Source organism: Pantherophis guttatus, chromosome 16 (assembly GCF_059756535.1).
Source record: "Pantherophis guttatus breed Tessera chromosome 16, ASM5975653v1, whole genome shotgun sequence".
Taxonomy (NCBI): Eukaryota; Metazoa; Chordata; class Lepidosauria; order Squamata; family Colubridae; genus Pantherophis; species Pantherophis guttatus.
The window spans coordinates 16,108,149-16,129,940 of NC_142078.1; the positions used below are offsets into that span (position 1 = coordinate 16,108,149).

The 21,792-nt window shown below is 45.9% G+C and overlaps 1 protein-coding gene across 5 annotated transcripts in view; it reads left to right on the forward strand.

Annotated features, from left to right (window-relative positions):
• The window catches only part of RAPGEF1 (Rap guanine nucleotide exchange factor 1), a 56,207-nt gene that overhangs the window by 18,911 nt on the left and 15,504 nt on the right, over positions 1-21,792 (forward strand). For 2 of the 5 annotated variants that reach the window (XM_060684611.2, XM_060684614.2), the window contains exons 2-11: positions 2,524-2,663; positions 5,259-5,437; positions 8,115-8,271; positions 9,652-9,740; positions 11,088-11,240; positions 12,036-12,159; positions 12,791-12,974; positions 13,279-13,761; positions 17,570-17,772; positions 20,398-20,550. In XM_060684611.2, coding sequence (XP_060540594.2) covers positions 2,524-2,663; positions 5,259-5,437; positions 8,115-8,271; positions 9,652-9,740; positions 11,088-11,240; positions 12,036-12,159; positions 12,791-12,974; positions 13,279-13,761; positions 17,570-17,772; positions 20,398-20,550 — 1,865 coding nt within the window. Of the gene's footprint in view, positions 1-2,523; positions 2,664-5,038; positions 5,130-5,258; positions 5,438-8,114; positions 8,272-9,651; positions 9,741-11,087; positions 11,241-12,035; positions 12,160-12,790; positions 12,975-13,278; positions 13,762-17,569; positions 17,773-20,397; positions 20,551-21,792 lie in introns of those variants that run through there. The other 3 variants (XM_060684615.2, XM_060684616.2, XM_060684613.2) reach the window with 2 other exon arrangements.

The window sequence follows — 21,792 nt, forward strand, 5'->3', positions numbered from 1 at the left end:
GGGGGTGATATTGTGATACTGGAGTTGGGAAAGCCGTAGAAACATGTTTTATGAATCAATAAATATAAATGATGCGAAACAGCCCGTTGTGATCGTCCGTTTAGTGACTGTTCAAAGTTATAACCACACTGCAAAAAAGTGACTTGGGACCGTTTATCACGCTTAATTGTGGTCACGTGATCGAAATTCAGATGCTTGGCAACTGACTCGTATTTATGACGGTTGCAATATCCCGGGGTCATTTGATCTCTGTTTGCGACCTTCTGACGAGCAAAGTCAATGGGGAAAGCCGGGTTCGCTTAACAACCCTGTTACTAATTCAACAAGTGCAATGATCCACTTAACAGCGGTGGCAAGAAAGGCCGTAGAACGGGGCAACATTCACTAAACAAATGTCTCGCTTAGCCATATACATTTTTGGGCTCTCTTGTGGTCGTAAGGCGAGGACTAACCTGTAGAAGGTCCTCTTTTGGCCGGTGAGGTGAAAAGAATGGCATCATTTTGACAAATTTTCAGTTTGTATTCCCGAGCCACAGTTTGTCAATTTTCTTCTTTAAACGTTCTCAGGGGCCTTTTAAAGTGGGAAGCTATGTATAAATTTCAGAAATCAATGCGATTGCCAGCCCAGACAATTTATTATCAATTCAAACCTTAATCCTTGTGGGGACGGACGTTGAATTACCTTCCCTTCCTTCATTCCTTCCTTTCTTCCTTCCTACCTTCCTTCCTTCCTCTGTTCTTCTGATCTCTCTCTTTTTTCTCTCCTTTCTTTCCTTTTCTCCTTTTGTCTCCTCCTTCCTTTTCTCTTCCCTTTCTCTTTCTTATTTTCTCCTTCCCTCCCTCTTTCTTTCTTTCTTTCTTTCTTTCTTTCTCATCTTTCTTTCCTTTTCTCCTTTTCTCTCACCCTTCTTTCCATTCCCTTCTTTCTTTTTCTTTCGTTCTTTTTCCTTGTTTTCCCTTTCTTTCCTTCCTTCCTCCCTCCTCTGAGCCTTCTCTCCCTCTTTCCTTTTCTCCTTTTGTCTCCTCCTTCCTTTTCCCTTCCCTTTCTCTTTCCTTATTTTCTTCTTCCTTCCCTCCCTCCCTCCCCTTATTTCTCTCTTTGCTTCTTTCTTTCTTTCTTTCTTTCCTTCCTTCCTTCCTTCCTTCCTTCCTTCCTTCCTTCTCTCTCTCTCTCATCTTTCTTTCCTTTTCTCCGTTTCTCTCACCCTTCTTTCCATTCCATTCCATTCCCTTCTTTCTTTCTTTTTCTTTCTTTTCTTTTTCCTCGTTTTCCCTTTCCTTCCTCCCTCCCTCCTCTGATCCTTCTCTCCCTTTTCTCCTTTTCCTCCCGCTTTCCCTCCCTCTCCCTTTCACTTGTGCCGTTAATTCATCCGGTGACTTCCCAGCAACCTCCCTCCAGCAGGCGTCATGTTCTGGCATAACTTACTTCCTGGAAGGATTCCACAGACTTGTACCCAAGCAGACGTCAAAACGTTAGCCAGGGATGATGGATGGCAGCAGTCAGAGGCAAATCTCTGCTTTGAATCCCTTCTCCTCTCTTTCTCCCCTCTCTTTCCCCCCCCACCCCAGTCCTTTTCTCTGGAAATCATCAGCTGATATCTCCCCCCACTCTTTTGTCAAAAGTGAAGCCCCCGTTGGCTCAGGGCAATGCAAACTTTACATCCTGGGGAAGGCCGTGACTCAACCATTGGAATCCGTCTGTGCCACAGACATGCTAGTGTGTTTTTTTTTTTATCAAAGTTTATTTTCATTTTTAAAAATTCAATACTTTACCTATATAAATACAAGGTTATTGCAACTAACGTACACAAATATGCTCCTATACCACTAATACAATCCATTTCATTTCCCTCTCTTTTCTTTCACCCAATTATACCATGAATCCCAGCATTTGTAATAATCGGTATCCTTTTGGTTCCTAAGTAATTTCGTTAACCGGTCTGCCTCTGCGCATTCTGTAATTTTCCAAATCAATTTATTTTCCGTGGGTCTTAATTCATTTTTTCCATTCTTGCGCATATATTATCCTAGCTGCAGTAGTGATGTGGAGGATCAAGTACCATTTTTCCTTTGTTATTTTGTCTGGTTTCATTCCTAATAAAAAAAACTCTGGTTTCAGCTCTAAGTTATATCCTGTAACTTCCACTATCCAGTTCCGAACTTTGGAGTAATATTTGCCTGCTTTGGGGCATGTCCACCATTGGTGGTGGTATGTCCCACTACCATTCCCACACTTGCAGCATGCCGGAGAAGCTCCCGGAAACATTCTTGCTATTCTTGCCGGGGGGATGTGCAAAGGTTGAATACAGAATAATAACAGAACAGCAGACGTGGAAGGGACCTTGGGAGGTCTTCTACTCCAACCCCTTCTCAAGCAGGAGAACCTGACTAGGTGGCTCAGCGGATAAGACAGATGTCAGGCACATCCTGGCCTATTCGTGCATTCGGTTCATCATGGTTTGTCCGGCTGCGATTTATTTACCGTGATTTTGTTCTCCTTTTTTTATTTTTATTTTTTGCTAGATTCTCAGCGTTCTCATCTCTCTTCGTTCACCATGAAACTAAAGGATAAATTCCACTCGCCCAAAATAAAAAGGACGCCATCGAAGAAAGGAAAGCAGCCTGACCTAGTGGTGAAATCCCCCGAAAAGGTCGTGAACAAGGTAAGCTGGTGGCCTTCCTGACCGAGTGAGTTGAGGGGTACCCGGTAAGTACAGTAGTCCTCCACTTAACGACGTATTATTGAGCCTGGGAATACGTTTGTAAGTCGTGGCTGTCTTTAAACAGATCATCACGTCGTCAGGGTTCCAAGCAACACACGTGACCACACCTGATTTTTGTGATCTTCTTTTGCAGCAGTCGTTAAGTGACCGCCACTGTCGTTAAGCAAACACGGCGGTTGTTAAGCAAACACCACAGTCGTTAAGCGAACGTTAAATGTTTCGCTCCTCATGCGAGAAGCTTCTTCGGTTCTGACTGAATGGTGGAAGATGGAAGGATTTATATTCCTTGCCATCTTTGGGTTTTTTAAAAAAAATATTTCACTTCTCATGCGAGAAGCTTCTTCGGTTCTGACTGAATGGTGGAAGGTGGAAAGATTTATATTCCTTGCCATCTTTTTTTTTTTTTTTTTGAAGTTCCTACTAACCCTCCCCATATTCTGGGGGACTCAGCCAATAGGAGCCCTGCTGGAGAAGATGGCTATTTGCCGACTGATTTTTATCGACATCTATCTCAAGCTGTTTTTTTTTTTTTAAAGGTCTCCGAGGAGTTGGAAGCCTAATCCATTTTAACAATCTTGATTTGTCTCTTGAATCGGTGGGAGGAGATGCTACTGAGATAGTTAACAAAAGGCCAGGTGTCGCGTCGTTAGCCCGGGAGGAAAAGCCCAAACATGCTTAATAAACACCTTCTTTTGCTTTGCTTACACGCGTGGCTTCCGTGCATGCTCCCGGCGTCAAAAACATGCCTAAATAGGACAGCATAGTGCTGGAGCGAGAGGGCGGCACCCGCAATCTCCGCTACCAATTCGCCCGAACCGGCTGAATATCACCTCTATTTCTCTGGATTTGCGGCTGTAGAAAGGACAGGGGAGGAGAAATTATGCTTTCAAACTTGGAAGGTTCTGTTCACGTAACCTGAAAATAAAGTAGAATTAGCTCTCTGGTTCTGTTTCCTGCCCGGTCTACCTCACAAGGCTGGCTGGAGAGGAAATTCTTTTGTCAGCCTTTCTCTGACACCTGTCTCTTTGTTGAACACGGGGGCAAGAAGCCAGATCATTCTTTGCCATTTCCTCCGTCCGTCCTGCCTCAACTGGGGTTGTTCTAGGACACGGAACTACTACACTCTCTCTCTCCCAGCCAGATTGGTGCCTCTTGAACAAAAGGCACCAGATTTGTGCAGTCAGTTGTGTATTATTATTTGCATTAGAATATCGTGACCTCTTCCTTCACCTGAAAATCTGCGTGGATTGTAAAGAAATGGCACACGAAACCATCCCGCGAGGAATACGTGGCCCCGCTGGCCTTCACACGCGCGGGAGCGCCGATACCCGGAAGAGTAACGGTCCGTCGCGCATGTGCAAGCCGGTACCCGAACTTTTGGTTTACGGCACGGACGCACTCCTGGCGAACAGCTGGCCATCGCGCATGCCTACGACATAAACCCGGATGTTTGGGGGCCGGCCTGCACATGCACAATGAAACACTGCTCTTTTGGGTTTTGCTGCTCCCACACGGCCAGCTGACCGGCACACGCGTGTGCACAGGAACACGGAAGAGGAGCCAGTGAGGCCGTGCATTCCTCACGGGATGGTTCCGCGTGCCACTTCCGGCACACGTTCCATAGGTTCTCCAACACGGCGCTAGCGGGATGCAAATCGTTTAAAAGTTTGAATCTCTCCCATTGGAAAGGGTCTGTTTTCTTTGCAAAACTGTTTCTAGAAGTCTGCTGTGGAGATTCTCAAGTCATCCAGGTCATATGGTTGCCCCAAAGGTGCTTTTTCAAAAGGCCGCCGGACTTTGTTTTTCCTTCAAGACGTTTCGCTTCTCACCCAAGAAGCTTCTTCAGTTCTGACTGAATGGTGGAGGGGTGGAAGGATTTATATACTTTGCGCTCCTCTGGTCATTAGCGCTCTCTCTGAGAATCGTTGAGGTCACTTGGAGGTTTATCTGTGCCCTCAGGTCACCTGAATAGTGTCAATGGGTGTGGGTAGGTGGATAGGTGGATGGACAAAGAAATGGATGGATGGATGGATGGATGGATGGATGGATGGATGGATGGATGGATGGATGGATGGATGGATGGATCGATGGATGGATGGATGGATCGATGGATGGATCGATGGATGGATCGATGGATGGATAAGTAGAATGAATGGCTGGCTGGCTGGATGGATGGAATGGACAGATAGATTGACAGTCAGATATAAAGGATGGATGGATAGATGAAGAGAGTTTATGCCCCAGTGACAAATTCCTTGTATGTCCAATCACACTTGGCCAATAAAGAATTCAATTCTATTCTTTGAATAGATATAGAAAATGAATGGGAAGATGGATCAATGGAATGGATAGATGGATTGACAGGCAGAATCAATGGATGGATGAATAGACAGACAGAACGAATGGGTAGGTAGATGGATCCATGGATCGATGGATGGATAAACAGAATGAATGGATGGAAAATCGTTTGTACGTCTTTAAATTGTTCATGCCATTTGAATTAGAACCTTTGTAAAAACGCTCTTTCGGTCTCAGAATTTGAGTTGGCTGGAAGAGAAGGAGAAGGACGTCGTGAGCGCCTTGCGTTACTTCAAGACCATCGTGGACAAAATGGCCATTGATAACAAAGTGCTGGAGATGTTGCCAGGATCAGCCAGCAAAGTCCTGGAAGCCATCTTGCCTCTCGTTCAGACGGATCCACGGATTCAGCAGAGGTGAGTCATGACGCGGAGGGGTTGAGTAGGTTGGATTGAGAACTTGGTCCCTTCCCCCAAAGTCTACAACAGAGATTGGGAGGTTCATTGGACAGAGAATTTGGTAGCTCCTGGGTAGTCGCTTCCTCTGAAGATTAGGATGAAACGGTCGAGGGAGTTAGTTACGCATATCTAGCCTATCGAAGAAGAAGATTAGGAGGAATATGATCATTGTTTTCCGGTTCTTGAAGGACTGCGATAGAGAAGAAGGGATTGACTTGTTCTCCAAAGCTCCTGAGGGCAGGACAAGAAGCCATGGGTGGAAGCTTGTTAAGCTCCAACCTGGAAATTAGGAGAAATTTTCTGATAGAACAATTCATCAACGGGAACAATTCATCAACGGAGTAGCTTGCTTCCTAGAGTTCTGGGTGCTCCATCACTGGAGGTCTTCAAGAATAGACAAGACAACCATTTGACTGGGATGGTGTAAGGCTCCTGTCTTCAGCAGGCGGTTGGTCTAGAAGACCTCTTGAGTCCCTTCCAACTCTAATGATTCTATGTCTATGTTCTTTTCTTCACTTAATGTATCATGTTACCAGATGTCTTCTGGGCATTCCCTCATCCTTGGAGGTCTTTTTCTTAGACTCTCATATCCTGCTAGTGCTGGCCCATTGCCATCTTCCTTAAAAGGGAGAAAGCCCTTTGACTATCCCACCAGGTAGTCCACTGATAGACCTCTCGAATGGTTCTGATCAGCCAATCAATCACCATCCAGAGCTCTAACGTCATAAAACTCTTGTCCTTTTCAATTGAGAAGAAGAAGGAGTGATGTGGCTTGCTTCTGGTAGAGCAACCAAGAGGAACATAGTACAGGATTGTCTTTTCTCATGCTTGCTTATCTACCAGAAGAAGCAATAGTTGACTCTGTGTGTATGTGGCTCTGTATCATTCCCATTAGACAGGCCAGATGTGGGGAATAATTCTTGAATAACATCTGGAGCATCACAGGGAATCTTCCCCTAGTCCAGGTTTAAGGTTACCTATCTCTCAGTCAAGTCTCCCTTGACCAAACTCAACTCTTGGTGGCTTCTTGGACATGGCAGCAATAAACAGTTTACCATTGTCTTCTTCCTGGATATGTTTTCAACTTGTCCATCTAGCTCACAACTCTTCGGTTTCCTAGTAGATACTCATCCAAGGACTAACCAGGCCCATCCCAGCTTAGCTGAAGATCAGCCAATGTTGGGTAGATGGTGTCCGCTCCTCCATATTGTTTTCTGGCCACGATATGGAAGTAGTTTATTGTTACCTTCTTTGGGGATATTCTTTTCAACTTCCTAGTCCAACCCCAACATTTCCTGATAGTCTCCCATCCAGGGATTGACCCTACTTTCCGAGATCAGCCAAGTGCTGCCATCTGCTGTTGCCGCTTTGCCCTGCATGCCAGTGTATAAATTCAGAAATTTGACACTCATTTAAATTAGGAGGTGTTACAAATACAGGTAGCCCTCAACTGATTAACATTCGGTTAGCAGCCAACAGTTGTGGCAGCACTGAAGTAGGTGACTTACAGCCGGTCCTCACACTTATGACTGTTGCAGTTTTGGTGCTTGGCAACTAGCATGTATTTATGATGGGGTCAGCAACCCAGGGTCGTGTGATTGCGGATCCACTTAATGACCGTAGTTGTAAAATCAGGAACAGTCAGGTGATGCCTCATTAACAACTGCATCACTTTGCAACAGCCATTCCAGTCCCAATTGCAGTCATAGGTTGAGACCGGATGTATTGTATTTAATTAATCAGCAACTGACAAAGAGATGGCATTAAGAAACAAACATGGATATTTGATCCAGGATCCAATTAGGGTTAATTTTTAGGATGATCTAGGATTGAAGCCATGATAAATTTTCTACAGGTGGATTACAACAACAAATTTGTTAACAGAGGCTTTTTGGAATGTAAATTTTGTCTTTCTTTTATTATTATTATTATTAATAACCTTTGCTACTTTTATATCCTATTTTTACTGTTGTTGTTTCCCCCCCATTTTGTTATTTATATAATATACAGATGACAGGCTAGCAATTCGTAAAACGGATTTAGTCGTTTAAAATTATTTTGCCCTCTTTTTTTGCCAGGGGTTGGAAACTTAACCTGTATTCAGAGGTGGGATTCAGCCAGTTCACACCTATTCAGGAGAACTGGTTGTTAACTTTCTAAGCAGTTCAGAGAACCAGTTGTTGGAAGAAATCTTATTTTGTTTTTTTCCACTTTACAGAGCTAATCCTGTAAGGAAGGCAGGAAGGAAACATTCTGGTGGTATTTCTAGCCTAATCTTTATTGCCCTGCTTACAGAAACTGCCTCTCTGGTTAACCCTTGTTACATTGTAACAGCTAAGGCAAAGCGCCCATCGACGTGAGCGATGTTACACCACTGCCTGTATTATATTAATCAACATTCAACCATGGAGGATTCTATGTTTATATGTTTTAGGGTTTTTTTTTTCCTAAGACACTTTTTTTCTTATTTAATGTATTTTTGAACTTTCTTTGACTAAAACTCAATAGCATGCAAAAAGAGAAGGAACTGCTGCCTGTATAGAGGAATTCATGTCAGCCTTGCTGACGTCTGACAATTCGTAAACCTAAGGAACTTCGTCTTCCTTCTTAACCTCTTCTTCTTTCACTTCTGCAGTTCCGCCATCACTTCCTGTTACAGCCGCGTGTATCAAAGCTTGGGGAATCTGATTCGATGGTCCGATCAGGTGATGCTTGAAGGCATCAACTGCGAAGACAAAGAGGTGGTGAATACAGTGAAGGGAGTTATCAAGGCAGTCCTGGATGGAGTTAAGGTATGGGGCCTGCTTGGTGTGTCCCATGAACCCCCCCCTTGTTGAGTTACTCTCCTTGAGTGTGTAAGGATCATCATTGGCAACCTTCGGTCTCAAAAGACTATGGTATCGTGCTCTGGAAAGAGGTCCTGAAACAGCATCTCGTGTGACTAAAAAGGCCAATTCGAGAGTAAGGACCAACGAAGGCGATAAAAGGTTTGAAGGCTAAATGGTATGATGAATGGTTGAAGGAATGTCCAAAAAACCTAACACCATCCTGGCTTGTTATAAACAGGGGGATAGAATCAAGATCACGTGAAGTATGAGTGCCACTTTATAAAACCTTAGTAAGGTCACAACTGGAATACTGCAACCGATTGTGGTCCCCACACGACAAAAAAGCAGTTGAGACTTTGGAAAAAGTTCAGAGAAGAGCAACTAAGAGGATCGAAGGCCTGGAGACTAAAACCATATTTTATTTTTATTTTTTTATTTTATTTTAAATTTATATACCGCCCTTCTCCCTGAGGACTCAGGGCGGTGTACAGCCAGAATTAAAAAACATGAAATACAAATATTAAAAACAACATATGAAGAACGGCTGCAGGATTTCGGTCTGGCTAGTCTAAAGAAAAGAAGAATTAGGGGTGACATGAGAGCAGTCTTCCAATATTTGAGGGGCTGCCCCAAAGAAGAGGGGGTCAAGCTATTCTCCAAAGCATCAGAAGGCAGGACAAGGAGCAATGGTTGATAAAGGAGAGAAGCAACCTGGAATTAAGGAGAAACTTCCTAACAGTGAGGACAATTAACCAGTGGAGCTCCTTGCCTCCAGAAGTTGTGGAAGCTCCATCACTGAAGGTTTTTAAGAAGAGACTAGACGGTCACTTATCTGAAACGGTATAGGTTCTCCTGCTTGAGCAGAGAGCTGGACTAGAAGACCTCCGAGGTCCCTTCCAGCTCTGTTCAGATGGGGTTATCGGCTGATTTCTCCCAAACAAGCCAGGAATTGCAAGATGAGAACAAACCAGGTTTGCAATTCTAGCCAGTCCACAGCACTGAGGACAGAAGCTGTCCTTTGAATGTCACCATCAAGGTTCCGACATGCTGTTCATTTGCAATAAGCCAGGATGCTCATCCCCTGATAATAAGCCCAATCGGGCTTTTGAGCGCTTGCGCTAAAATAAGCTCCCCCCAAAAAATATTTAAACGCACGCGCAGCTGGTCCCCGCCATTTCCTCTGGTTTCCTCCACGTGCCCCAAAATAATAAGACCTCCCCGAAAATAAGGCCAAGCGCTTATTTTGGGGTTCAAAAAAATATAAGACAGAGTCTTATTTTCGGGGAAACACAGTATATATATATATATATATAATTTTTTTTCTTGTGTTCTGTTGATAACCAGGAGCTGGTGAAGCTCACAATTGAGAAGCAGGAACACCCATCTCCCACCAGCCCTGTGAAGCCCACCTTACCTGTGGCTACAGCAGACAGGTGAGTAACCATACATTTCTGATGAAGGTTAAGATGGGTTGTCCCTTGTGCCCCCTCCCCCTCCATGATTGACAGCACAAATGGAAGTGATACAGAAATAAAAAGGAGGGAAGGTCAGCGGTGTCTCCCCATTGGACAAAAAGTTTAGAGAGATTTCTTTCCTAGAGTAGGAGATGTTGTGATGGCTTGGAAGCTCCAGTGATACAACCTCCTCGTGGCTGGAGGCATGAATCTGAAGTGCCCAGCACTTAGCTCTCTAGATGTCCGTCTGTTTCTATATCTTATTATCTATCTATCCATCCATCCATCTATCGTGTCTATTGATAGCAATATCTCCTGTATCTACCTTCTCTCTCTCCATTTATATCATCTCTCTATTTCTGTCTCTATTCCTTATCTACTCTAATCTATTATCCTTCCATCTAATTATCATCCAGTTATCCATCCCAAGTATTCTTGTCTTCTGTGCATCCATCCATCCATCCATCCATCCATCCATCCATATTTATTTATCTGTTTATGTATCCATGTCTTCTAGCTCCCTTTTTCAATCTCTCCACCCATCCATGCATGCATGTCCATCTGCCCATCCATCCATCCATCCATCCCTGTCCTTTAGCTCTCTCTCTTCTATCTCTCCATCTATCTATCTCTCCATCTGTTTATATTCTCTCCATCCATCCTTCCATAAATCATGTCCTTCGTTGCATTCTCTCTCTCTCTTTCTCTCTATCTCTCTCCTATCATCCATCCATGCCTTCAAGTGTGCACTTTGTCTCTTCTGTCTCTCCATCAATCCGTCCATCCATCCATCCATCCATCCATCCATCCATGCCTTTTAGTGTGATCTCTCTTTCTATCTCTCTCTCCCTCCCTCCCTCCCTCCAACCAACCAACCAAATATGTATCCATTTCTTCTAGTGTGTGCACTCTTCTCTTCTATCTCTACCTCCATCCATGCCATCTACTTATCTATCTATCCATCCTTCCATTCTTTTATGTATGTATCCTGTCTTCCATCTTCTATCTCTCCATTCATCCATCCATCCATCCATCCATCCTTCCTTCACCCATCTAATCTATCTTTCTACCTATGTACCAACCCAGTCCCATGTCCAAAGAGACAACCCCCTAAATGAATAAACCAAAGGAGGAAGTCCTGGAAGGAGAAGAGCTTAGCCAACATATATTTCCATGAGTTGGAACGATGTGCCGTCTTGCTTAAAGAAGGACTGGGCCCGCCAGCAGCTTCCCTGGCTGGCTGGTGCCACACATCCGCTCTCAGCCCTGCATCAAATGTGATGCAGCCTGCTCCTTCCATCTCAACCACATTTCTCCCCTCTTCAGCCAGTTGGAGCTTCCCTTGACGGATCGTGAGATGGAGATCCTCAACAAAACAGCGGGGTTGACTCCGACCGCAGAAGCATTGGCAGATGCCACCGACGAAGAGGTCGCCCCACCGAAACCGCCCCTTCCTTGCATTCGGGTGGCTGAAAACAGGTAAATGCACCTGTAAAAGAAAGTCATAATTCCGTCCTTGGGCTTCCCGGTGCTTAAGAAGGGCTGTTTTCAGAATATTCGTGGTCCTCAACTTCAGAGGCGGTAGTGGCGAATTTGGAGTCGGCCGCTCACATTTCCAATGCTGCGCGAACTGGTTGCTACAGGAAGTGAAACCCGCCTCTGCTCAACTTAACCACCACACCGCTCGAAGTTGCAAGGCCACTGAAAAAAAAAGTGACTTACGACCGGTTTTTCACACTTAAGAACCGTTGCAACCTCTCCACGGTGACGGTGATCAAAATTTGAGCGCTTGGATGAAAATATAATTAGAAAAATACTGGAATGTGCGGAGATGGATAGATTGACCTTAAAAGTAAAAGACAAGGAAGAAGCAGAATATTTCTTTTAACGTGGGATTTGTTTTAGCGGTTGGATAAAAGAGGTAGAAATTAGAAGATAAAAAATTACGGCTATATGTAAATGATGAAAGATTACTACTGCATCAGTGATGGGTTTCAAAAATTTTTACTACCAGTTCTGTGGGTGTGGCTTGGTGGGCATGGCAGGGGAAGGTTACTGCAAAATCCCCATTTCCTCCCCAATCCAGAGGAAGGTTACTGCAAAATCCCCATTTCCTCCCCAATCCAGGGGAAGGTTACTGCAAAATCCCCACAACCCTGCTACTAATTTACTGACAGCTGCAATGATTCGCTTAAACAACGTGGCAAGCCAGGTCATAAATTGAGGCAAAACTCACTTAACAACGATCTTTTAATTTTTCTTCATCTTACGCAGCCTCCCACCAGCCTTGCCTCCTAAGAAACGTCAGTCGGCGCCCTCTCCTACGCGAGTGGCCATCGTAGCCCCCATGAGCCGAACGACCAGTGGTTCCAGTTTACCCATTGGGATCAACAAACAGGTAAATTACCGGCCGTATCTGACCAAGAGGCTTTTCCAGATAGGATGCTGTGTTCATTTAAAATCTTATTACAGGTGGTCCTTGACTTACAATTCATTTAGCGACCGTCTGTACACCACACTGAAAAAAGTGACTCACGACCATTTTCCACCCTGCAACATCCCCATGGCCATGTGGTCCAAATTTGGACGCTTGGCAACTGACTCCTATTTATGACGGTTAAAACATTGACCTTCTGATAAGCAAAGCCAACAGGGAAACTGGATTCACTTAACAACCGTGTGACTCATTTAACAACGGCAGAGATTGACTTTAACCACCGGAGTAAGAAAGGTCACGAAATGGGAGAAAACACACTTATCAACCGTCTCGCTTAGCCACAGGAGATTTTGGGCTCCGTTGTAGTCGTAAGTCAAGGACTACCTGTGCAGAATTCAGCAGCCAAATTTGGAGAATACGTCCAAATTTAAGATCATCACCACCTGCTCAGAACTCTAAAAGGAACAACTTCCTTTCTGGATTCAGAGACTTAATGTACCTGTTTGCATCCCTTCTTCCAAAAGAGAAAATTGTTGTCAGGATATACATCCAGGTTGACTTTTCTCGTACCTCTTCTCCTTCCCACTCGCAGGAATTTGAAAATGACTGCTACCCCCAACGGAGGCTGTCGGGGGGCAGCCAGTCCTATGGAGGGGAATCTCCTCGCCTCTCGCCCTACAGCAGCATGGGGAAGCTGAGCAAATCGGACGAACAACTGTCCTCGTTGGATTGCGACAGCGGGCAGTGCTCGCACAACACAAGCTGTGAAACGTTAGGTAAAGAGAATGGGGTGTCTCTGCTCGGCCTGAAACAGCTGATGGTCGGGAGGCTGATCCAACCGACAATCAGCTGCTTGTGCTAAACAGATTGTGCTGAAGCTGAAACTGAAATGGGCTGTTTGCTGTTTGCTGCAAGGAGGCAAATTGCTGGGAGGCAGAGGCCAAAGGGTGGGCAGGGCTACATTTGGTGTATAAAACACACCCAAATTTTCACCCTCTTTTAGGCGGGGGGAAGTGTGTCTTATAAGGCCCCTTCAAACTCTTCTGTTGTTCACATTGGTTCTCACTCTCTTCCCTGCAGATCATTACGATCCTGATTACGAGTTCTTGCAGCAGGATCTCTCGAACACCGACCAGATCCCCCAGCCGGGACTTGGCGTGCTCAGCCCTTTGCCAGAGGGCCTGCGGGAATCTGCCTCTCCGTTTCATGGACAATCTTTCCAACTTCCAGAGAATTGTACCTCCCCAACCGCTGCGCCGGCTGTTGAGGTCCCACCAGCTCTTCCCGAGAAGAAGCGGAGAGGGACACCAGCTTCTGCCTTCGACGTCTCCGGTTGTCGGGTCCTCCTGGAGAGGCACCCTTCGCAATACGACAACATTTCGGAGGAGGACTTAAGCGTCCCGACGCTCTTGCCCTGGGTGTTCACCCCTTTTGCGGCTGTCCTGCCCTATCAGCCTGGAAAGCCAGCTCCCCCTGTTGAATTCCTGGCTGATTTCTCCAGTTCCAACGTGCCCAGAGAATCTGAGGAACCTCCGCCTCTGCCCGAGAAGAAAAACAAACACAGTAAGTGCTCTCTTGATCTTTTAAAAAAACAAACAAACAAACACGTAACTTTATTAAAATGTTCAAAAAGGAAGATTAAAAGCTAACGGGAAGTAATATTTAGGATAAAGGATGGAGAGGAGGAAAGGAAAAAGACAAAGCCAGGAAAAGAAGAAAATATAAAGAAATAGCTTTCGATTTCCTTCCTTCCTCCTTTCCTTCTTTTCTCTTTTCCTTCCTTTTTCCTTCTTTTCTCCTTCTTTCTTTCTTTCTTTCTTTCTTTCTTTCTTTCTTTCTTTCTTTCTTTCTTTTTTATTTATTTATTGGTTCAATTTTTATGCCACCCTTCTCCGGAGACTCAGGGTGGCTTACAATGCGTTAAGCAACAGCCTTCATACTTTTGTATATACCTGCTTAGTAGGGCTTTCGGGCCCCCCCTAAGCGGTGTTCTTTTTTTATATACAAAGTCAGTTTATTGCCCCCACAATCCGGGTCCTCATTTTACCTACCTCGGAAGGATGGAAGGCTGAGTCAACCTTGAGCCTGGTGAGATTTGAACTTGCACTAATTGCAGGCAGCTGGTGCTACTTTAACAGTGCTTTAGTCTGCTGTGCCACCAAGGCTCTTTCTCCCTTTTTTCCTTCCTTCCTTCTTTCTACCTTCCTTCCTTCCTCCCTCCCCCCAGGATGATATCATAAAGCCTAGGAGATATATAAGAAAGAATGAAGTCTTAGCAAGATTAATCTAAAACATTTTCCCCCCCACCCGCCGCCTTCTACTTCTCATCGTAGGACAGCGAGTTCTTCAAAATAGCGCCCCAAACTTCCTGCCTGTTGCATATCTCCAAAACCACAGCAGGGGAACTTCCCCACCCCTGCAGAAATTACAAAATTAAACTAGACAAACGTATGATTCACCACCAAGATCTGAGTAATTATCCCAACGTCGACAGGCGTAAAACCAGAAGATGGCTTTTAAAGAATTTCCCTCCCCAGAAACATGAAGATTGTATGATTACCAAGGACTTTAAAGAGAGAGAGAGAGAGACATAGAAAGACAGACAGATAGAGAGATAGATAGATAGATAGATAGATAGATAGATAGATAGATCTATCATAGGATAGAGAGAGAGAGATAGACATAGAAAGACAGACAGATAGAGAGAGATAGACAGACAGACAGATAGAGAGAGATAGATATAGACAGACAGACAGACATATATAGATATAGATATAGATATAGATATAGATATAGATATATAGAGAGAGACAGACAGACAGACATAGATATAGAGATATAGAGATAGATAGATAGATAGATAGATAGATAGATAGATAGATAGATAGATACGGATGGATGGATGGATGGATAGATACATAGACAGACAGACAGACATAGATATACATATATATAGATATAGATATAGATATAGGTATAAATATACAGATATATAGATATAGGTTGGTTTAGTGTCATTTTCGGCCCTCGTTTCCCAAATTCGCTTCTCCCCTTCCTGCCTAGCTGCTGGTTTAATCACATGGTGATTCTCACTTAACCCTGATTTGTTTAGATGCTGGTTCAGCAATTTGTGGATAATCACACCACACCAAAAAAAGGAAGAGGAAAGTGTTTTTGAGTCTGTCCGGATAAGAATTTTGCCCTCTGCGTTAAGAGTTGAGCAATTGAGGGATTTTTACGTTGGACTGGTTGAGTCTGATTTATGTTTATTATCGTAGGTAGTCCTCGAGTTACGACCGCAACTGAAGCCCAAAATTTAGGTTTGCTGAGTGAAAAACGTGTGAAGTGCCCCATTTTACGACTTTTCTTGTCAACGTTGTTAACCGAATCATTGCATTTGCTAAGTTAGTAACCCAGTTGTTAAGTGAATCGGGCTTCCCCCATTGACTTAGCTGATCCGAAGTTCGCAAAAGGGGGACACACGACCCGGTGATAAATATGAATCAGTTGCCAAGCGTCCAAATTTTGATCGCCTGACCATGGGGATGCTGCAACGGTCCTAAGTTGCTTTTTTCAGTGCTGAGGTAACTTGGAATGGTCACTAAATGAATTGTTGTAACTCGAGGACGGCTTGTGTTCAGATTACTTTGGGATTTTGTTTGATTTGGGCTTCACGCAAAAGGAGACCCCAATCCCCCTGTACCAACAATGGAAGAGAATATTTGTAGCTCAGGGTCGTTGCGCTCTCTGAGTCCCGTTGTGTTTTCTTGCGGACGTTTCATGACCCAACTAGTTAACGTCATCAGGACTAGAAGGGAGTGAGGTTTTCCTCTCTGTTTCTTGCCCTGGCAGTGTTGGGAGCTTGGTTTGTTGCCTTCACTACGCTGTTTATTCTTGGCTTCTTTATCTGAGTTGTTACTTCCTCGCTTGGGGTTATTGTTTACTTCTTGATGGTTGGTCATCTGAATGTGGATTGCGGATACGATATATTGACCTTTTTTTTGTTGCCTTTTGGGTTTTTGGGTTGTGTCTCTTTTGAATGGTGTCTACAAGTTGCTTATCTCACCGTGCCCATGGATGGCAGATTTGCCTGAGTGTTAAGCCTCCAGGAATTCCCTAGATCCGTGATGGCAAACCTATCGCACGCATGCCAGAGGTAGTACACAGGGCCCTCTCTGTGGGCATGTGCGCCATCGCCGGTTGCTCTTCTGGTGTCTAAAAAACAGCCTGAAAATGGCCCAAAAAACAGGCATACATGCACCAGCCAGCTGATCTTCGGGTTTCCGGTGCTTCCGGAATGCATGCACATTCCAGTTTGGGCACTCGGTGCCGAAAAGGTTCGCCATCCCTATCCTAGCTGGTTCTGGACTTGGTCGAGGACAATGGAGGGTCCCTCAACTTGAGGGTCGTCACAGTGCATCCGTAAAGGCTTGAAGAAATGTTACGATTTAAATCTTGAGTTCAAGTCTTGGGGGTCCATGGCCACAAAAGGTATCTAAAGGGGGTTTGTGGTGACGAAAAGACTGGTCTAGGATGGTCCCAGTTGGAACTACGATTAAGCCTTCTTAATTTCACATCTTCCCTCTGTGAATCTCTCCACCCAAACCAGCGGGAGAGTGACAGCTTTGGAAGCCATATTAACCTCGGAAGCTTCCACGCTGCCACATTCTTGCGCATGGGAAAGTAGGAAGGAGGGGGGGATTTTTTAAAAGAATAATAGCATTCTTCTTTTCGGTCCTCCTGCATCTGGAGGAGGAGCGGTTGCAGAGGTGGCTCAAATTAGGACGGAAGGGGATTGGCCCATATGACAGACCAATGGGTGCAGGGGCTGGATTTTGACTTATTGAGGGGAAAACTCAGATTCGGGTTTTCCCAGATGTGCCAGTATACCTAGGAGTCAGCAACCTGTGGCTCTGGAGCCGCATGTGGCTCTTTCACCCCTCTGCTGCGGCTCCCCGTCACTCAAAATACGCGCCAATCTGCAACACCCACCGGCACGTGATTTATTGAGCTTTTCAACTCCCGGTAGGCCAACCATGAATAAATCCAATTCAGAAGAAAACAGAACGTTTAATTCAACTACATAGGCTAGTTTTTGTGGCCGCTCAAGAAATAGTCAGGCACGGGAAGGGTTTTGTGGCTCCCGGTGTTTTCTTTTCTGTGGGAAACGGGTCCAAATGGCTCTCTGAGTGTTTAAGGTTGCAGATCCTTGACCTATTCCAATGAATGAAGGATCTGAGATGAAGCTGGTCTCGGAGTTTTTAATTGGAGTTGGGTTGTTCTGGAACGCTGACGTTGAGGAGGATCTCTCCGAGCATCTCACCGAGAAGGTGACAACCCCCCCCCCACGTGTCCATTTTCTCTCTTGCAGTGTTGGCCTACATGCAGTTTGTAGAGGACTACTCTGAACCTCAACCTTCCATGTTCTACCAGACCCCGCAGAACGAGCACATCTACCAGCAGAAGAATAAACACCTGATGGAGGTTTATGGATTCAGTGACTCCTTCAGCAGCACGGTCTCCGGCCAGGATCTGGCCCCACCTCCAGCTCTCCCACCCAAACAGAGGCAACTGGTGAGTCCCTATTCTCCTTCTGCTCCCATCTTGGTTCAAGTTCCTTCTTGCCCATCCTAAGAAATGCGGAGTCTCTTGTTTTTGGACCGTGGTCGACATCTCTTGGCTTTGGGGTTTTATGCTAGGGAGAGTGAGCGCTGTTTTATTGAATGTTCCCTGGTCCATCCTCAGCCGGTGCCTTCTTCCAAGTTTCACCTCCATAACTGACATATATAATAGGGTTGGAAGGGTCCTTCGTCTTCTAGTCGAACCCAAGAAAAAAGAAAAAAAGAAACTCGTTATCATTCCATCTGTCCAGTCTCTTCTTGAAAACCTCCAGTGATGAAGCTGCGAACAAGATCAAGGGAGGTTCTACTACCACTCTATAAAGCCTTAGTAAGACCGCACTAGAGTACTGCATCCTGTTTTGGTCACCACACTATAAAAAAAAAAAAGATGTTGAGACTCTAGAAAGAGTGCAGAGAAGAGCAACCAGAACGATTAGGGGACTGGAGGCTGAAACATACAATGAATGGTTGCAGGAACTTATTCTGTCCCCGTCCCACACAGGCACCCCCACAGACGGCCCGGAGTTAATAAGCCACACGACAAAACTCTTTGAAGATAAAGCTGGCAGCAACCCAGTGGCTAGCTGCCAATTCAGACTCTACTCACACAAAACAAAGATTAGACTGCAAACATTCCGATAAAACAGGCAGAGTTTCAACAATGCAAGGATTAATCCAAATGCAGTCCGATAAAGCAGGCAAAGTCCAGTAACGCAGAGATCATGGATTATTTCCAGTTTTTGCTCGTCAACTGAACCGGCCACCACACCCACATTTATACCCTGTGGGGTGTGGTCCAGTGACTCAGCTAATCTCTGGCACGCCTTCCCCTCTGCTGCGCACACTTCTCCCTGCGCCTCTGCCGAGGGTCCAGCCAGCACTTATCTCCTTCGTCGCTGTCCAGCTGTGGCTGTGGGGACGTGCTTGGCTCTGGGCCTATCTTTTGGCCTTCTGTGTCCTCCGGAGGCATTGCCAGAGAGGAGGGTCCTGGAGAGGGAGGCCTTGCCAACTCCTCTCCCTCACTCTCAGAGTCTGCATCTGTCGATAGCCCAGGCTCAGGCAACGGAGCCACAGCAGAACTGGGCCTGCTAGTCTAGTGAAGAGAAGGATTAGGGGAGACGTGAGAGCAGTCTTCCAACATTTGAGGGACTGCCCCAGAGAGGAGGAAGAAGGTCAACCTATTCTCCAAAGCACCCGAAGGCCAGACGAGGAACAATGGATGGAAACTGACCAAGGAGAGATTCAACCTAGAAATAAAGAGGAATATTCTGACAGTGAGAAGAATCAACCCATGGAAGAGAAGTTGTGGGAGCTTCATCACTGGAGGCTTTCGAGAAGAGACCAGACTGCCATTTGTTGGAAATGGTGTAGGGACTCCTGCTTGTACGGGGGGTTAGACTAGATGACCTACAAGGTCCCTTCCAACTCTGTTAATCTGTAACCAGAGAGAAACTCATCGGCGATTTCAAAATTGTAAGACCCAAGGATCCCGAAGGCATCACCTCAGGGAGAACCAGCAGATTCCCAAAGAGATCCCTTCAAAATACTTCTCCTAAAACCTAGGGGAGTCAGGCTTGATTCTAAAAAAAAAATAATAATAAAATAAACCAACAAACAAATTTTGGAGGATGAAGAGCATCGGGATGTAAATAACCAGGAGGTGATGTTCTCTGACTCAGTTTCCCCAGCGATGTGGTCTTGGCATTTAAGCCTTCGGTTCCTCTGTTTCTTCTCTCGCCTTCTAAGGGCTGCCTGCTTCCTTTTTTCTGTTTTATTCCATTTGGGTTTTTTTTTTTTTAATTCAACCTTTTTTTTGTTTGTTTGTTACTTTTTCCCTGTTTTCGGAAACGAAAATCAAATCTTTATCCATTCCCCTTTCATCTCTCGCCACGTTTTTCCGAAAGCAAATATGAAACAATTCACCCCTTGGCATGAGATTGCGGGTGTGCCAACTATCTTCAGGTATAGGTAGTCCTCGGCTTATGACCACAGCTTGCCCAACAGTTGCAAAGTGAGTTTGGCCCCTCCCCCCCCTTTGTACGACCTTTCTTGCCACCGTTATTAAGTGAGTCACGGCGGCCGTTAAGCCAGTGACACGGTTGTGAAGTGAATCCGGTTTTCCCGTTGATTCGCAGAAGGGGATCACGTGGCACTGCGACTGTCATAAATACGAGTCAGCGGCCAAACCTCTGAATTCTGGGCAGGTGACCGCGGGGATGCTTGTAACGGTCGTAAGTGTGAAAAACGCTCCCGAGTCGCTTTTTATCCCCCAGTGCCGTCGTAACGGCGACTAAGCGAATGGTTGTAAATCGAGGACAACCTGAGCAGGGGATTGGACTAGAAGACCTCCAAGGTCCCGTCCGACTCTGTTATTCAGTCGCTAAATGAACTGTTGCACGTCTAAGACTGCCTGTATAGAACAAGAATACAGCACCGTAGCGCTTGGATGGGAACTTAAGAGGCCCTCTAGTCCAACCCCACCCCAAGGCAGACGCTGAATTTATCTCCTGTCGATGTAGGTGGTCCTTTTTCCTTCCGTCTTTCTCCCTCGCTCCTTTTCTTTCTCTCCTTCCAACAGGCTATTTTCCCTGCTCCCTTCTCTTCTGTCTCCTACTGTGTCCAGCCATCTAAGGGCCCCCTGGCCTCCGAGGAGGTCGGCCCGGGCCAGGGTCTCAGCGTGTCCGTCTCTAACTCCTTCCTCCAGCAGAACAGTTCCTTTCCCGCGCACTCGGTGAGTGACTAACGGAAACCTTTCCTTTCGCAGCTTTGCTTCCTCTCGCTCTTTTCACTTATTTATTGATCACGAAAGAAGGCCAACGGACGTGTCCCCCGGGGGGGAACGTTGCGGGATCCGATCTTGAGTCGGTCACCGGGACCGATGGGTTTATTCTTCCAAGCTTTTGGACTCCCACTGGAGCCCATCCACGGAGAACTTCCCAATCTGTGTGGTTCTCGGTGCTCTCTGAGCTGAGTTGTTTCCATACAAACATTTCATGACCCAACTAGGTAACATCATCAGTGCTAGAAGGGAATGGGGTGGAGGAGGAGGACAAAGACTGCGGGCTTCTTGGTGCTCTCTGAGCTGAGTTGTTTCCATGCAGACATTTCATGACCCAACTAGGTAACATCATCAGTGCTAGAAGGGAATGGGGTGGAGGAGGAGGAGGAGGAGGACAAAGACTGCGGGCTTCTTGGTGCTCTCTGAGCTGAGTTGTTTCCATGCAGACATTTCATGACCCAACTAGGTAACATCATCAGTGCTAGAAAGGAATGGGGTTGGGAGGAGAAGAAGAACCAGGACGACTGCGGGATTCTTGGCGCTCTCTGAGCCGGCCTGTTTCCATGCAGACGTTTCACGGCCCAACTAGGTAACATCACCAGTGCTAGATGTTCTCCATCAGACCGAAAGGAGGTGGGTAAGGAAGGCGGCTGGAAAGGCTGAGCCGAGGGCGATTCTGCAGAACGGACTCGTCTTTTTGCCTTGGCTTGGAGAGAAGCGAAGGGCGGACTTTTCACCCGACGTAAAGTGCATTTGCAAGCCGTTTGCGTCGTGCCTGGCCCTGGGCCCCGGCACGTTTCCAGACATGGCCAAGCTCAAGAGCCGAAAGGGGGGCAGGGAGAGGGAGGGAACAGTGGAAACAGGACGGTCCAAATTTGTAAGCCGTCTCGTACGCAAAAATAATTCCCTGCCCTCTTGCCACTTGCAAATGGACCCCTCTGCCGCCGAAGGGCCTTTTATGTTTCCATCCTCCGTTCTAAATTTTTCGTTTTTCCACATCGTCTTTTTTTTCCCCCCAACCCGCGAGGGAGAATCCGAACTCGGTTCTCTCCATGGGCTTTGGCCCCTGAATTAGTAACAGTAACAGAGTTGGAAGGGACTGCTCACGCAGGAGACCTAGACTAAGGATTCGAACCGCCGAATTGCCAACCTTTCTGATCGACAAGCTCGGTGCCTTAGCCACTGACTCAGTCT